Source organism: Heteronotia binoei, chromosome 21 (genome assembly GCF_032191835.1).
Source record: "Heteronotia binoei isolate CCM8104 ecotype False Entrance Well chromosome 21, APGP_CSIRO_Hbin_v1, whole genome shotgun sequence".
NCBI lineage: Eukaryota > Metazoa > Chordata > Lepidosauria > Squamata > Gekkonidae > Heteronotia > Heteronotia binoei.
Window position 1 is genome coordinate 135,880,033 of NC_083243.1, and position 18,567 is coordinate 135,898,599.

At 41.6% G+C, this 18,567-nt stretch overlaps 1 protein-coding gene across 5 annotated transcripts in view; it reads left to right on the forward strand.

Moving 5' to 3' along the window:
- The window catches only part of KIAA1549L (KIAA1549 like), a 243,476-nt gene that overhangs the window by 57,820 nt on the left and 167,089 nt on the right, over window positions 1-18,567 (forward strand). For 4 of the 5 annotated variants that reach the window (XM_060261489.1, XM_060261492.1, XM_060261490.1 and 1 more), the window contains exons 2-3: window positions 14,349-14,675; window positions 17,514-18,113. In XM_060261489.1, the coding sequence (XP_060117472.1) occupies window positions 14,349-14,675; window positions 17,514-18,113 (927 nt within the window). The remainder of the gene's footprint in view (window positions 1-14,348; window positions 14,676-17,513; window positions 18,114-18,567) is intronic. The other variant, XM_060261494.1, reaches the window with a different exon arrangement.

The following is an 18,567-nucleotide window of genomic DNA, read 5'->3' on the forward strand; positions in this document are numbered from 1 at the left end:
GGATCCCTTAGAATTACAGGTCATCTACAGACTACAGAGAACGGTATCTGAAGAAAATGGATGCTTTGGAGGGTGGATTCTAAAGCATTGTACTCCTTAGGTCCCTGTCCTCCCCAGCATCCATCCCCAGATCTCCTGGAGTTTCCCAGTCTGGATCTGGCAACTCTACTTCCCCATTCCCCACAACCCTACCTGTACATACATAATCCTGTGCTGTCTTTCTTCCTAGGTTGTTATTGGAGTCAGTAAAAATGTTTTATTTTCAGCCCTTCAGGTGGGGTTATTTAACCTTTCATTTTGTCACAACTGTGTCTCCCCTTTATGCTTTATCTCTTTGTCTGTCAGTTGGGATGATTGGTTTTTATTACTAGTGGAAATAGTGTCATTTCAGATAGCTTTTGCAGTGGTTTTTTCCCCCTGAGGAGTAAGAAGGTGAAGAAACTACATGGTGCTTTACAGATGAGATATTGCTTTTGTTTGGCAGTGGGGAGGTGAACCCCCAACAGTGAATGTTAATGATCTCAGACACATAAGGCCTGAAGAAAATCTCTCAAAATGCCTTTTCTCTGCCATTTTTAGCCTGTTTAGGTGTGATTTATTGTTAGCCTTTAGGACACTAAACTTAGCAATTAGCAGCTTAGGAAAATAAAAGCCCTACATTAAGTTGTCAGTATTAATTGTGGTATTTACTTTTGTTGTCCTAAGTAGCTACCACTGGCTGAAATAAACTAGATGAATAAAGATATTACCATGCCTTCTAAGTGCTGTCTCAAGCTTCAGCAATGTTTCTTCAGTTCTCTAAAATTGGACTTATCCTTCATAGTAGTGATTTATTGTTCTTCCCTCTCAAGGATCACTTTCCTCACTTGAGTAATATTTTCTGCTATGTAACATCAGTTTGGGATAAATGGGAGGGATGGTTCTGGCCAATGGACCAGACATTTGACACCACTGGTTTAGAAATAGCACACATCATATTAGAATCCTGATAGGTAATCTGTCCCAGGGCAACTGGTATAAATAATCGATCATAAGCCCACTCCTGTGCAGATTAGTGCCTTAGAGCAGGGGTGGCCAACAGTAGCTATCCAGATGTTTTTTGCCTACAACTCCCATCAGCCCCAGCCAGCATGGCCAATGGCTGGGGCTGATGGGAGTTGTAGGCAAAAAAAACATCTGGAGAGCTACCGTTGGCCACCCTTGCCATAGAGCAAGTCCCTGCCCCCTCACCCCATAAAAGAGATGAATGTGCAGGGCATGTCTTGTTCCATCCTCATAGCATTATGAAAACTGTGTACAGGTTTAACAGGCATTCTTAATAACCTTACCTTAATCAACAGGAAATTGCAGTGTCTCACACTGAGAATAAATACACTTTTAGCATAGGATTGCCAGGTCCCTGTGCCTCACTGGCAAGGGGTGGGAGGAAGCATTCTGGGAATGGGGCAGGGCTCCGCCCCCAAACAGCAACATCCGTGTGAAAAATCCCTAATATGATAATGTCACACAGAAGTGACATCATCATGTAGGGGACATTATGCAGCAATGCTTTGGTTTGAGGGCAAAACTCTATGATAAAATTGTGTTCAAACCATAGAGTTTTGCTCTCAAACCAGTGCATTGCCACAAGTAATGACATCACTTTTATGTGATGTGATCATGTTGGGGATGTTGTGCAGGGATGTTGCTCTTTAGGGGTGGGGTTTACCCCCCCCCCCCCACTGACTGGTCAGCACTGTGCAGAAGCCCTAAAAATCAAGTGATCCCCTGCCCCCACCAGGGGAATTGGAATACTATTTTAGCACAAGGTGTCCCATGTTGTCCATAAAACTCTCAAAGCCAGCAGTAGGCTGATGAACTGCACATGTGATCTCACACTTCTTAGGAATAGAGCTGCGTGTCAGATTCCCTGACATTTGTTTTGCTGGTCCTGCTCACACTGTATTATCTCGTATTGTCATATATTGATCATTTATTGCATTCACTCCATTGCTCATATATTTGCTGTGCTGAATTGCCAGATATTTACACATTCATCTTGTATTGTAGTGTCTGCTTGCTTGCAACATTTTCCCAAAGTTGTGCAGAAGGGTGGCTATCGCAGAGAGCTGGTTATCTGGTTGTTATGGGAACAGCTTGAATTAGCAGAGTAACCTTGAACACCCATGGAAGACATCTTGCATTTACATCAGAGCCTGGAAAGTATAATGGACTCTAGGGGGAGCTTAACTTTTGTGCACCTTTTTTGTTTCCTATATTATCGGCCTTGTCTATATATGAATTATTTTCAGCACGAAGGTAACTGCTCTGAACTCTTATTAAAACCTTGACCATTTTCATATGTGCTTGAGTTCCTTGGGTAGGTGACTGGCAAAATCTTATACTCTGAGCCACCAAGAGACTCCTTCTATTTGCTTTCTGCAGCAGAAAGCACCATAAAAACCACAAGTAAACATGGGATTTCTTTCAGCTCTGCAGTATTACTGCTGGTTCTGGTGTGCTGATCCTCTCAATTTCCAGCTCATGGCTTCCCTTATGACATTGTCTGCAATCTAATTAAGTGACATTTGTTCATATGGTTTCAACCCTTGGATTTCTCCTCAGCTTTGCTGTGTTTTCCATCTATGGTTCAACACGTTACCCTGGTCTTCTTGCATGGGCAAGTTCTTCAGCTTCGTCAACATCATGTTTCAATCAGAAGTATAGCTTTTATGCTTACAAATTATTAGCATTAAGGTGCTATGATAATGCACAATAGAAACACTCTGGGAATAGTGTGTTCTTGTAGTTAACCTACATTTTCCTTTACTCTTCAACTTTTTATCAGAATTTGTAGAAAGTGGAGAGTTCCTCTGCAAAAAACAGTATCAATTCATGAGCAAATTAGGTCTAGCTCATCTTCAAGTCACCTTTAAGTTGGGGAGTGGATTGACAGTCTTCCCCTGAATTTTTGTTCATGTGTTCTTGCTCCGCTTGGCCAACAGCATTGATTAATAATTTTTATTTCTGTTGGGTTTTAGATACAGATTTTGTTTGGGTAATTCCCTTATTTCTCTTTCCTGCAACAACTCTTATTCCCATTTACAGATGGGAATTTAAGGTTGATAAAGGTAACTCTAGAAGTGCCCCGTGGTGCAGAGTGGTAAACTGCAGTATTGCAGTCCAAGCTTTGCTCACGACCTGAGTTTGATCCTGGCGGAAGCTGGGTTCACATAGGCAGCTCAAGGTTGACTCAGCCTTCCATCCTTCCATGGTCAGTAAAATGAGTACCCAGCTTGCTGGGGGTAAAGGGTAGATGACTGGGGGATGCAATGGCAAACCGTTGAAACAGGCTGCTGTGAAAACATCATGATGTGACATTACCCCAGAGTCAGAAAAAAACTGGTGCTTGCACAGGGGACTACCTTTACTTTTAAAGGAAACTTTGCTATAGTCAGTGTGTTCACAGCTGAATTTGGATTTAAAACCAAATTTAAATCCAACACCTCATGCTGGCTTTGAAGAGAGTCTGTGCCCTTTTCTTTCATACCTATTTCTGCTGATAGTCCACTGAATTTACTTACAACAAAATATTTAGTGTTTGACAGATTTATATTCTGTTGCATACCTTAGAATTGTAACTGCTCTGTTTCCCATTGGAGTTACTAATTTTTAAATTTCATTTGTTCCAGAAGAGCTGACACTTCTTTTTTGGTGACTTCTAGAAATGGCAAATTGATCAGTAGGAATTACATTTTACTTTGGAAGCTACAAAGAGAGAAAATATTAGACTTAGAAAGACAATGGTAAATGTGATTAATGCTATTTGTAAACAGCCTGTGAGCAACAGAGCAGGAGAGAAAATATATCTCAGAGAGAGGTCCCTGAAAATTATTAAAAATTATTGAAGCTTAGAGAAATAATACTGCACTCTGGTAACGAAATGTTTTAATTCAGCTATCCTGCCTTCCTGGCAAAATCAAATCACAGTGCTTGCATCAAAAAAGTATATTTAGAAGATAACAATGCTATTCTGAACAACAGATTTGTTTCCAATTAGATGAGACACTGTTAACTAAAATAAGAATGAATTTCCTTCTTCACCCCTAAGTCATTTGCTATATTTCCTAATGACTTGAATATAACTCTCATTTTTGCAGATGATGTAGCTGTAATTGCTAGGGATTGAATCATTTACTTGACTATGTGAGGGAACTCATTTGGTTTATCTTTTTTTTTTGTCTTCATGGTTTTGGTTTCTGCCCCTGTCATTAAGTCTAATAGAAGTGTAGACAGTACAAACCAGTGACTTGACATGGTATAAGAAAGCTTCATATGTTTATATAGATTGGAGTTCCTGGGGTAACTTCAATAAGGAAGCTGCCAACAAAACTACCTAGAATGACCTCTTTCCACAGTCAGTTTATGCTCATGGGAATTCACATGAATGACTAATGAGCTTTTGGTTCTTGATAGAAGAACTGGTGGATGCTTGTTTATTTTTATTTTAATACTGCTTTTCAGTGGAGGTGAGAAGGAGCTCAAAGGTATAGGAATCCCACACAAATAATAATTAAAGTGCAATATAAAATGTTCCTTATGGATAGAATTCTCAGTTGTGCTGCCTCCAGGCCTAATGAAGGAATGCCTGGCTGCTTCCCCCGCCCCCCCCCCAACCACCCCATAGCCTCAGGGATGGCACTTGGGTTGGAGGAAAGGAGACCTTATCTCCAGAACACACTTTCTAATCTCTGGGAACATATGATAAACTAAAAGTGTTTTTTCTACAGCTGATAATGTAGTGTGACCACGGCTTTTTTTTTTCTGGAAAAAGAGGTACTGGAACTCTCAAGAGGGTAAATGAAGGAGAAACATACAGGATTCTTTGAGGCAATGTTAGTTTCATGTGCTACGGATCTCTACTTTTAAAGCAGTTTCCAAACTTTAGACATGTCACCTATTTCCTCAGTTCTTTTTCAGGTCGCTATTATACCCCACAGCTTTTTTACAACAAATTTCCTGATCAGACATCCCTCCATCCTTCAGTTCTACGCAGCGTTGGTCCTGTCGTTGGTTGATCAGAGGTCTCAACTGGACCTCATTTTTTGAGATGGCATTCCGCACTCGTGCAAGTGCAGTACCATGGAATATCATGCTTGGATTTTTTTTTTAAAGGTGCCAGAAAAGGTAGGCGATCTGCCCCTCCCCCCAATTTAAATACCCGGCCAGGGAGGGGAAGCCCAGGAGTTCTCTTTGCTGTCTCTCTGCCTGGCAGAGAGACAGCAAAGGTGGATGATCTTCCTCCCCCCCCATTTAAACACCCCGCCGTGGCGTTTAAATGGGGGGGGGGGAGCACAGCAACTCTCTTTGCTGTCTCTCCGCCTGATGGGAAGACGGCAAAGGTGCGTCATCCCCCCCATTTAAACACCCCACCGTGGTGTTTAAATGGGGGGGGGGAGCACGGCAACTCTCTTTGCCGTCTCTCCGCCTGTCGGGGCAACTCTCTTTGCTGTCTCCCCGCCTGGTGGGGAGACAGCAAAGGTGGGTGATCTTCCCCCCCATTTAAACACCCTGCCGGGGAGAAGGCAAAGGTGGACGATCTACCTCCCCCTCCATTTAGGAAAGGTCCCCTGTGCAAGCACCAGTCATTTTCGACTCTGGGGTGATGCTGCTTTCACAAAGTTTTCATGGCAGACCTTTTATGGGGTGGTTTGCCATTGCCTTCCCCGGTCATTACACTTCCCCCCCCAGCAAGCTGGGTACATATTTTACCTACTTTGGAAGGTTGGAAGGCCGAGTCAACAATTGCTGGCGCAATGATATCATTTGGAGTGGGCTCTTGCAGGGAAGCGGATGTGCGCTTGCGACGAGTCAGCTACAATGGAGCGTTCAAACATAGAAAGTACGCGCGGGAGTCGTCGTAAGCATTCTTATTCTGGATTTAATGTACTATCAAAAAAGTCCGCATCTCAGTTGTGGCAGTTTGGGACACGAACGAGTCAATGACCATTTCCAGATGCTGATGTTTGGAGAACCGCATAAAATCCGACATGCATCTGGCTTTCATCCATGCCCATCTCGTCAGTTTATGTACGTCTGACCTCGGCCATATTAAATTTAAACTGCACCCATGCATACCCAAACCTGAGTAACAAATGTTTTCACTGGCTGAACAGGAACATAGTTGGAAACACCAAGCTTATTATAAGTCAGTATTCAGACATGTCGCATTCCCTTGCTCTCTTTGGCTCCATCACTTGGGGGCACCCTGTCCAACAAGTGCCTAGGCCAGGTCTCATTCCCCAAGACAGGTCCCTGTAACCTGTCACCCTCTGGTTCAGAAGTATCAGTAATGATTACTAGTCTAGGTGTAGCAAAACAGATGAGAAGTTAGTAGCATCTTAACAGGTAACAGACTTTATTTCAGCAAAAGCCTTCTTGAATCAGAGCCCACTTCAGATGCATGTACTGGAGACAACCCTCCTCACCTGCACTTACTGGTGATTCTCTTGGCTTCTGATGGCTGCCTGATGCAGTCTGGATCTTCCTGGGCTGCCAGAGATGTGAAAGAGGCTGGGAAAGCCAGCTGATGGGCCCAGAAGGAAGCTGCCAACCAACCGATGGCTCCTTAAATGGCTGTAGCCCCTGCCTTCTTTCAAGGCACAGATATTTTCAGCTGTCAATAGTCAATTGAGTTCTGTCTTTTACTGTAAGGTTTTGCCCAGGTTCAATCATGAGACTTCTTGATTGAAGTTTTAATGATGATACTTAAGCAGACATTACATGACAATGTTCACTAGTCCAGGTCTTGCCAGACTGACCTACAATCAAAAGTTATCTTCTATTATAGAAAAGGGGGCAATGGCCATTCACTTTCCCATGCCCGCCAAAAGTCTTTTGAAAGTCTCTTGAGATAAAATACAGTTCTCTCCTAGGCACTAATAATCAAGGCCAAGTCTGTTCTTCAGTTGGGGCATATCAGCATTACCTAGGGAGACTAGATTAGACTTGTCTCCCCATGGCCTTTTTCCACCTGTGAGTTTGCATCCTCCATGTACTGAACATCCTGGAAAAGAAACCTTGAGACTGTTAGTAACTGAAAACAAGTTTACACAATGGAGTTAGAAATATATAGATTCAAGAATGGGCTAAATGTAACAGAATTTGTTAATAGGCAAGGATAATAATACAAGGATAATAACAACAATACAAATGATGATGATGATGATGATGATGATATTGGATTTATATCCCACCCTCCACTCCGAATCTCAGGGTCTCAGAGTGGCTCACAATCTCCTTTACCTTTTCCCCCCACGACAGACACCCTGTGAGGTGGGTGGGGCTGAGAGGACTCTCACATCAGCTGCCCTTTCAAGGATAACCTTTGCCAGAGCTATGGCTGATCCCAGGCCATTCCAGCAGGTGCAAGTGGAGGAATGGGGAATCAAACCCCGTTCTCCCAGATAAGAGTCTGCACAATTAATCACTACACCAAACTGGCTCTCCCCATAACTACCATGAAATAGATCCTTGTCAGGGATTTGTTCCTGACATTTAAAGCTCTTAAACAGCTTCTTAAAGAGCATCTAGAGGTTCAACCTCCCACTTCTCTCTTTTTTCAATTGGCATGTTGACAGGACATGCTGCTTTCTTCATCCTAGTATGGCAGATACACCTTTACTGTCATGTAACTGGTGAGGAGCACCTATGCTGCTCCCTTCCAATCTGGTTTAAGAGGTTTGTGTTTCCACATCTTCACAAATACCCAGTCTCCTGGTTGGTACTGGAGGACTGGTATATCTAATGGTATGGGTTGATGCACAACTGCATACCTAGAGAGAGAGGAGAGACAAGACTGCAAAGCAATAACATTCTTTTAACATCACATCTTCTATTCCTAACGTTGTTCTGTTCATCTGCCAAGTTGTGGGAAAGGGTTTACCATATATCCACCCAGAAGGAGAGAATCCTAATTTCCGTTTTGGCAGTACTCTAATCCGTGTAAGTGCAACCTTCAGCTATGAAAGTTGTGTTTCCATGCAGAGTTTAGTAAGAGTCATTTGTATTTGAATCATTCTCTCAATTTTTCCGCTAGACTGGGACCAATTTCACACTAGATCTTTAATCCTGGTTTAGCCCTGTCCCCAAGCTGACATTCTACACTAAAATCAGAGAATCATAGTCATAGAGTTGATTTCTCTGATTCTGATTCTAGTGCAGAATGTCAGTTTGGGAACAGAGTTAAACCGGGATTAAAGGTCTAGTGTGAAATTGGTCTGGGTCTCTACAGAGTGTGTAGTTTCCAATTGATGCCCAGTACACTTGAAATCTGCTGGGGTACCTGGGCAACAAAGTGAGATCCTCTATCTGAATTTATTGTTTCCAGTAATTCAAACCTAGAAATAATTTCTTTTAAGAGAGTCTTGGCCACATACCCAGTGGTAGCTCCTCTGAAGAGAAAGGCTTCTGGCCATCCAATTAGCTGATATACCCGTACTAACAAATACTTAAGTCTGTTCTTCTCCGATTTCCATGTAGTCCACCTGGATACTCTGAAAAGGTTGAGCTACCCAATTTCTTGCCCAAGGGAGTGTCAGCTTTCTTTATTTAGAGTTTACTTGTTGACACAAAAAGTTCTGGGGTGACCATATTCCTCAATAGTGCATCTGCCATGGCTGTGCCTCCCGCATGATATTCTGATGAAAATCATGTGTGACTTTTTTGAAGGCATGTATGAGGAACTACAACTCTTCCATCTGGATTTATTCATTCATTCCTTCATTCCTTGGATTTATATCCTGCCCTCCCTGCCAAAGCAGGCTCAGGGCAGCTCACAACAGTCAAGACTAATTCAATAAAACAATGAATAAACATTGGGGTTCCGAAAATTGATAATAGCAATTGGATTAACCCACCATCCTTCTTGGTTTTCCGTAGGTCCATATACTTTTGCATCTTCAGTTTCTTCTTTAATATACTGTAGGTCTTTCAGTCAGTCTAATGTTGGCAGAAGCATACTTTTCAATGGAAAAGTCTGTATTGCTGCTTCCTTTGATGCTAAATCAGCTGTTATATTTCCTTTATGTCTTCTGTTGTTCCCTGATATGGATCACAGCGACTTGTTTAGGTTTTATAAGTGTGTCCAGCAATCTGACAACCTGGAGTCTATTAGCAATCTTTTCTCCAGTGGATGTTATGAACCATCTTTCTTTCCATAGGTGCTTTTTTATTTTTTGTTTTTGAGTATTGCAGTGGCCAGTGGAGGGTGAAGCTGAAATGTCTCTATGTGCAAGTGAAACATAGTCTATGGCTCTTTAGATCCTACTGCTTTTATGTCTATAAGGCTCTGTACATAAGTCATGGACATCTTGTTTATGAAAAGACAGTGCCAGAAATCTTCAAGTCTGTGCCATTCTCTATCTTCCTGTCTCCTGTGCTTATGCATCACACTGAGTGTGGCTCCTCATAAGCATTTTCCATGGCAGGCAGAGATTCCCAGTATTTAACTTCATTGACAGACAGAGTAGCCATCTCTGAATTTGTAAATTTCTAGAGATTTCTGATCTGAGGGAACAGAACTCAGCAGGGATGTACAGCCTACAGTTTACTTTCCAAAGCTGCAACCTTTCCAGAGGAACTGATCTCTGGTCAGGAGATCAGTTTTAATTCCAGGAGGTCTCCATGCCCCCCTTAAGGTTGGCAGCCCTATAGGAAGAAGGTTCAAACAGGTCTTCATGTGAGAACACTACCTTTTACTTTCCTACTCAGCTCCTTTAAAGCCTAAAGGGGCTGAGCTTCAGTGTTGCGGTGTGTTGGTTTCCCCAGGCCTGACCAGGGCATCTTATCTGGCCCATGGCCACAACTCCTCCTCCAAGTTCCTCGTTCTCTCTTCTTTGTGCCTTGTCAACCTTATCCATCCAGCCTGCCTTCCTCTCCATCAGTCTCTGACCTTTCCTCTCTTGACATCTCCTTTTTTTATCCATTGGGCTCCACCCATGCTGGCCAAGCCCTTCTCTGCGTCTCCCTTTTTTGAGCCCTGCTTGTCTCTTAACCCCTTCCTTGGCTTTCCACAGTGCATCTGGATTTGTATAAGGTTGCTAGGGATCCTTTCTGCCAACCCCATCCCTTAGGCTGAAAAACTTACCCTGCTGTGCTTAGCAGCTGATTTGTGGGAAAAGGGTCTCCTGTGGGTTGTGCCCCCCCTTCTGTTGGGGCCATTTTGCTCCTACTGCCTTCCTTGGCAGTGCCCCACCCTGTCCTGGAGCATCTGCTGCCTTGGCCTAGTAGGGTGGGCTTCCTCCAGCCTCTGCTGAATGCCGAAGCAAAGAAGTTCATCTCAGTGGTTATCTTAGCAAACACTGTATCTGCTATCAGCTTTTTGGTTTGAGTAGCAGACCTAGTGGACTGCATGCCTCGCTTTTCTTTCTGACACCAAAACAAGTAAAATGTTTTAAGTATCATCCATTAATTGCAGTGTGGCTTATGCCTTTAATTTCTGACCTCTTCTGCCTATATTTGTTCTTTTTAATGATATGTTCCTTGCTGTGGATGAAGTTGGCTAGTTTTTTCTTACATAACTGCACCAGTGGAATGTTACTAAATGACTGTTCCTAACATCAATTATTTATCACATCAGCAGTTGGAGGGATTTTTCTTTCAGTTCCTGTTTTTCTCCCTGAGGTGTATGAGCACTGATTTCTTGATAGATCAGAGAATATCTTGGTATGAAAGATATATTCTGTTTGAGTTAACATGCTTTATAAACATATGTAAGGCATATCATTGTGAACCAACTATGGTCATCTGTTAGCTATCCCACCACTTAGGGTAGTGTATTTGCCATCAATCAGAGGCTGGGTCATTGTGGCTTGGCTCTGTGGAATGGGCTCCCTCAAGAGCTGAGCCTTGGAGATCTTTAGGAGGCACAGCAAGATCTGCCTAGTTGCCAGAGTTTTTGAGCATGTTTGAATTGGCAGGCATCTTTAAAGGGTGGGGAGAGATTTGAAATTTATTTTATTTTTGAGTTTAAACTGAAAATGTTTTAAACTATTTTTGTAAGCTGCCTTGAACTGCAAGGAAAGACAGGATGTAAATGTTTTAATCTGGACTTTTATGGCAGGAAAAGCCCAGCAGGAACTCATTTCCATATTAGGCCACACACCCTAATCCCAAGCCATCCGGAGCTGCGTTCCTATGCGTTCCTGCTCAATAAAAGCCCTGGTTTTAATAAGTGAATCACCAGGATAATATAGTCTGCAGTGCTCTGGCTCTGTTTTTAATATTGAGGTCTATATCTGAATCACTGTGCTTTGTCAACTGTAATTTATGAATGACTTGTCAAGGAGGATGTTTTGTAGTTTGTCATAAGAGAAATTCGAACACACTGCAGCAGGTTCATTTGATTGTACAAGAGGACACTGCTGTTTGTGCTGTATCTTGTCATCCTTTCTTAATATCAGTTCTGTGCAAAGCCATGAAGTTAGCAGCACCAAGTTTTGTTTCTCCTTTCATGCTCTTTCTCCAATACTTCTGCTCTAATTTTTCTTACTTCTGTTCATTTGTGTCCATTGTTGGAGGCTAGTGTCCTGGCACCACTGGTGGACCTCCTGATGGTACCTGGTTTTTTGGCCACTGTGTGAAAGAGTTTTGGACTGGATAAGCCATTGACCTGATTCAACATGGCTTCTCTTATGTTCTTATGTTGTGGAACCTTCCTATTTTCTACCATTTTCCCCTTTCACTTTCTTTTTGTTCATTGTTTTATTTCCACAAATATGGAAGTGCAGCCCAACCACTTATTTCATTCCTGAAGAATCTACTTCTCATGCCTTACTTACTTGCTACACCCTGGTCGTTTTCGCACTTACCTTATTCCGGAGCGACGTCCCTCTTCACCGTGCAGCGTCTGCGCGGATTTCGCACTACTTGCTCCGCAGAAGCCGGAAGTCCCGCGGCTTTTGCGTCGCAAATGTAAACTGGTTTTTGGCGGTTTACATTTGCGACGCAAAAGCTGCGGGACTTCCGGCTTCTGCGGAGCAAGTAGTGCGAAATCTGCGCAGACGCTGCGCGGTGAAGAGGGACGTCGCTCCGGAATAAGGTAAGTGCGAAAATGACCCCCCAGATTACATCACCTTTCCTTAATTTTCCTTGTTTATGATCATTACACATTTCCTGTTTGTTCTCTCTCCCGTATTTGTTACTTTTTTGTTTTTGTTCTTTTAATTTTTGCCAGTATTTGTTGCATACAGTAGTGAAGAATAAAGAAAATTTGGAATAGTTTTTTCAATTAAAATTTTTAGAGGGACAAAGGGATAAAACTAGTAAACTTTGTAAATTAGTATTTCTATGACAGCTTTGTTTGTATTGATGTTGAAATAAAATATTTTTTAAAAGCCTCCCAGTCCTCCCTGATTCTCACTGCCCTGAACAACTTAATGTCATCCACAAACTTAGTCACTTCACTACTTACTCCCAGTTCCAATAATTAATGAACAAGTTAAAAGGCTAGCACTCAGATAGTGTCAAGCCCTGCAATTAGGGTTGCCAATCCCCAGGTGGGGGCAGGGGATCCCCCGGTTTGGAGGCCCTCCCCCCGCTTCAGGGTCATCAGAAAGCAGGAGGAGGGGAGGGAAATGTCTGCTGGGAATTCTATTATTCCCTATGGAGATTTATTCCCATAGAAAATCATGGAGAATTGATCCACGGGTATCTGGGGCTCTGGGGGGGGGCTGTTTTTTGAGGTAGAGGTACCAAATTTTCAGTACAGCATCTCTCCCCAATGCTGAGTGCCTCTCCCCAAAATATCCCCCAAGTTTCAAAACGATTGGACCAGGGGGTCCAATTCTATGAGCCCCAAAAGAAGGTGCCCCTATCCTTCATTATCTCCTATGGAAGGAAGGCATTGAAAAGGTGTGCCGTCCCTTTAAATGTGATGGCCAGAACTCCCTTTGGAGTTCAATTATGCTTGTCACAGCCTTGATCTTGGCTCCACCCCTAATGTCTTCTGGGTCCACCCCCAAAGTCTCCTGGCTCCACCCCCAAAGTCCCCAGATATTTCTTAAATTGGACTTGGCAACCCTACCTGCAATGCCCCACTGCTGACTGCCTTCCACTATGAAAAAAGCCCATTTATAGTCACTCTCTGTTTCTTGTTAATTAACCAGTTTTTAATCCACAAGAGAACTTGTTCTCTTATCCCATAATTGCTGATTTACTTAGGAACCTTTGATGAGGAACTTTATCAAAAGTTTTCTGGAAGTCTAGGTAAACAACATCTATTGGGTCACCCTTATTCACATGTTAGTTCACCCCCTCAAAGAACTCTAAAAGTTCAGGGAGACAAAATCTTCCCTTATAGAATCCATATTGATTCTTCCTCAGTAGCTTTTATCAATGTGCCTACAAATTCTATCTTTAATAACAGATTTCACCAACTTACCTGATATTGATAGGGTTTCCAGCCTCCCACCAGGGGTGGGCTTTTCCCTAATTTGGGGCCCCCAACCTGCTGCCATGGAACTGGCCAGTGGGGGACCCCACTCCAAAGAGTGCTGGTGCACTGCAGTGTGCTCAGTACAATGACATCAATTGGAAGTGACTTCATTGCACTAGGCACGTCGCCAAGGGGACACTCTAGCATTTGGAAAAAAATGCTAGAGGTAAGACTTGTCAAGCCTAGATATTGATGTTAAACTGACTGGCCTATATTTTTCTGGATCTCAGTTGGAACTCTTTTTAAAGATAGAGTTACATTAGCTACCTTCCAGTCCTTGGAATGAATGCAGATTTTAGTGATAGATTGCGTATTTTTGTCAGGAGATCCACGTTCACATTTGAGTTCTTTCAGAACACTTGAATGTATGCCATCTGGCCCTGGTGATTTGTCAGTTTTTACTTTGTCATCAGTCATAGGACCTCGTTTCTTACCACCTCTCTCATCTTAATTAGAATAAAGGAATGGTCTCTAGTTCTCTGTACAAATGCTAAGTGATATTAAATGGCTCAATACAATAAATAAAGCTTTGTCAAGATATTTGTTTCTAAATTGTCTTAATTTGGATAACTCTGGATAATTTGGATAGGCCTTTGTATGTTTATGTGAATACAAACTTAGGCTTTGTATGTCGCATGTTTATATTTTGGCTTTCCTGCTATTTTATCTGTACACTTTTAGCCATGTTTGAAATGATTGTTGAAGGATAGGCATCTGCATTTCTTCCTTTACCTGTTTTTACCCATAGATCCCTTAAACTATCTATCCATTTCCACCCCCTGAGGCCTGTAAGGGTCTCACTTTGAGAAATTCTGTTCTTTGAATATTGTATCTCTTGGAAAATGCTTAATGAAAATGTATTATTATTTTGCAGGTACTGAACAACAGCGTATAAATGTTGCCCCTTCTTCAGAGTCCTTTACCAACTGGAGAGCTATATTATCACCAACATGGCCTTCTACAGAACTTGAGTCTTCCTCAGTGGGTGACATTTCAATGAGGCAAGCTTTGGAGAATGCAAACCTGCTTCAGATAATAAAAAGTACACTGGCAGGGACACGGACCAGAATGGTTGACCAAACTAGGTTTTTGCCAAGCTTGTACCAAGGCAGTGGCAACAGTGCATCCCAGGAGCCTTCTGAGTTATCTGCTGAATCATCAATGAGGTCTCAAGATGCTGAGGAAATGACTATTGTATCAGGTTTGCCTCAAATGAATGTGTTCTCTGCATTGTCCACATCACCATCAGTGACGCATTCGAGTTCTACTGTGTCATCTCAGATAATACCATATGCAACATCTTTCATTTCAAAAGAAATCACAGCAGGATCAGACATACTCTTTACCTTTCCATCATCATTCCCTTTGCCATTGGTAACAGAATCACCTCATATCATTATGGTTTCTAAGTCAACCGTGCAACCCACTAAAGTGCCTTCATCCAGAGATAAGGAAAATTCACTCAACCTAAAGTTAGCTAATTTTTATTTTCATAAGAGTGTAGATAACCCAGTAAGAGCAACAAAACATTCATTAACCAGCAAAGATGCCACATATGTTAGTAATAGTTTTGGATTTATTAGAGGGCATCCCATGACACCTGCAGGGAGACAGGTATACCCAGGGAATAGGACACTGCACTCTCCTTTGGATGCAATGTTATCTAATCAGAATTCCCCTCTATTATCTACTAAGAGAATGTCATCAAATTCTAGCAAAAAGAAATCTCTGTCTGGGTTGATACAGAATGCATCTTCTATAATAATGCTCACCAGTAAGCCTTATAAAGAAAAGAGCAGTTATGTAACTTCATTGTCCCCAGGTCTTAATAGCAGGACAGCAGTTCCTTGGATGTCCACATCAGTTATTCAAACAGTGAGCGTTCCTTCTGCATTGTTGAAAAATATTTCTGATTTATCTTCTGTATCAATGTCAGATTCTACCAAAGTGATATCTTTATTATCAGCTTCTGAAAGTCCAATGGGACTTTCCCATTTGACACAAAATTTGTCTTCTCCAACAGTGCCAACGATAAGTGTTTCAGAGGCAATAACAACAAACAGTGCAATAGCTCAAGCCCCGGCATCTACAACCATACCAATGACTTCCCTGATAGCCGCAAGAAATTGGACATTTAATACACCAGCACATGGTACCATTTCAGCACCACATCATGATGAATTAATCTCCAAGATTTATTTAACAAATCCCTATATCACAGAATCAACTAACTGGCCTTCCTCAAAAGATACTTCTGTTATTGCTTATGAAACCCACATAGCCAAACCTCCTATGTTTTCCAAACCTGTACAGTGGTCTCCTAATTATTTTTTAGAGAGATCTTTACATCATCGGACTTTCACAGAAAATAGCACTGCTGAAGTATTCACTAATGTTAATGCTGATAATGTCTTTCCTTATCAGTCACCAGGGATGCAAATCACAAGTTACACTCTAGAAGTTCCTGTCAGCAAACAAACACTGTGGCAAACAAAACTGGAGACAGTGTTGTCACTGGAAAATACCAACTCCACAGCATTGTCAGCATCCATTCAAGGTGTCTCAAAATCTGATTCCACCTCCATGCTTAAATCTGCTAATAATTCTAGAAATTTTCAACTAACATCATCTAATGTACAAAGCACAAGAGTCAACTTAATAAAAGACGAGAAGAAAAAGACAAAGGTATCCACTATTATGATACCACACACAGAATATGCATCTCAGCCACCTTTTAATAAATCTGATGTTAAAATAGATAAAACTTCACTTATGGCTAATAAATTCTCTGGGACCCCATTTGCATTTATAAACACATATATTTTGCGATCATTTTCTCTAGCAGGAGACCCTTTAGAAAGCCAAGTGCCAGCTTCTATGGGCAATTCCAGTGCTGATTTAAAGGACACCTTAGATATTTCTAGCACAGGAAAGATGCTTAAAACCACAGCTTTAGTTTCAAACTGGAACAATGGAGATTGGCAGTCTTCAGCTGGTATTACTGTGTCTGCAGGAAAGAAAACAACACAAATTTCCCAAGCTACAGAGGATCATGCAAATCTTACGGATTTAATAGCAGCATATTATGATGTTTTGCGCATGCAGCAGCATACAGATTCTTTAAATAAACAGATGTCTTCAAGTTTTCAGACATCACCGGTTAATACATCAATAGCATATATTCAGAATGTTTCAGCTTTTACTGGTACTAGGTCTGAAGTTTTCATGGAACTTAATGCCTACTCATTTCCTATGGAGGCACCTTTAAATCAGAATTCATCCTTTATACAGAACCTTTCACAGAACACAGAAGTACCATCTCTGCAGTCAAACAAGGAAACAAATACACAGAAAAATGTTCTGGAATATTTTACTATCAAGAATTTGAATTTCACTTCAGACTTTGAAAAACTATCCAATCATACATCTAAAGATTTCATGGCAAACAATGTGAGATTTTCTCCTACTATGGGTACATTTTTGCCAACTTTGTCAACATATTCTCACTCACTGCACTCTCATACTATGCTGAAGACTCAAACAACTAATTCTGAGAACACCTTTCCAGCAATAAATTCCTTCTATACTACATTGTTTCCTCTGTCACTGGCTTCTGAATTAATTGCTAAATCAACTGTTGCAGTAAATAATGAAATCCATTCTGTTACTGGATCGAAATCAACAGTTCATCCTATCCCAGAACCTGAACAGCAAAGTTCTACTCCAGTATTAAAAGTCATTGAAGACCATACAGCTTCAGGAAACCAAACACAGTCTGCAAATAGCACTGCTTTAGAAACAAATAATCACCTGAGTATGCAACCAACAACATATAGTACAGGAGGGTGGTATATGAAAGTTACAAAAAGTGTGTTAAACACAGTTCAGTTGTTTAATGAGACCACTAAGACCACTTCATTGCAAACACATAACACCAGCACTTTTCAGTCAGGCATCATAACCTCTTTCCATGCATCACCAACACAACTAACGTCTCCTTTGTTGCCAACAACCAACTTTACCCATTCTGTCATTACAGTGTTACCGTCTGTGTCTCCTGGTGTAATACCATCTGTAGCAACTTCAGAAGCAACACCAATTACAGGAAAATCAGCTCCAACATCACCAATGTTGACTTCATCCTTGTTCTCACTGAGTACTGAAAATTCGCCATCTGTGATGGCATTAAGCACGTTAATATCAACACTAGCAAAAAATAACACTGCCACAAAAATGGCACCAACTTTAATCCCAGTAGTGACACATGCAGCCTTTCCAGTTTTATCAAGAGGCAAGTCTACAACTCCCATGGACACCATTAGTTCATTTCCTGTTACAAAAACTAGTACAGTTTCAGCTTCCACAACACATGCACCAAGGCATACTGAAACAACAATACTTGACACCAAGAAACCTACAAATTCAGACATCACTAAAACATCAACTGCATACCCACTGACAATTACAGCAGCTTTGACATCTATTACAGCATCAGCGAAAACAGCTAGACTTCTCCCTACACCCGCTGAAAAAACTTCTGTTGCTGTTACTACACCAGCGCCAACTGCAGCTTTTGCTAATGCGACAACAGTTCTTCCTTTGGAATGCCAGCTTTCCAGAAATCTTCTCGTTAAGACAGGTATGAACATACAAAAAGAGTTTTGAGTCAACATGAATGAATTTGATCTGAAGTATTCCTTTTAAAAGTGGGAACAGAGTATGTTATGTAGAGTTTTTAAAGCAATATGAATAATACAAATTAAGTGATGACTAAATTTCATGAATATTGTTTTAGTGTTTGCAAACTTGAACAACAATTGATTGTCATAGGCTTAGATCCTAACCTTCTTTTGTTGTTACAGAAGGCTATCCTGCCTGTGGAAGATGAGGACAGTGTTTGGCAATTCCACCTTCCAGTTCACCTCTGTGTGATTCTTGGGAGGCTACTGAGGAACAATTGTAGGGGACACAGTAAGCTGTAGGGAGAAGGGGGAATCTAAGGCAGCTACATTCATGCAACATGGTATCTACCCTTTAGTTATTATACACTGTGCAATGCAGTACATACATATGCTACAGTAAGACAGTACAGC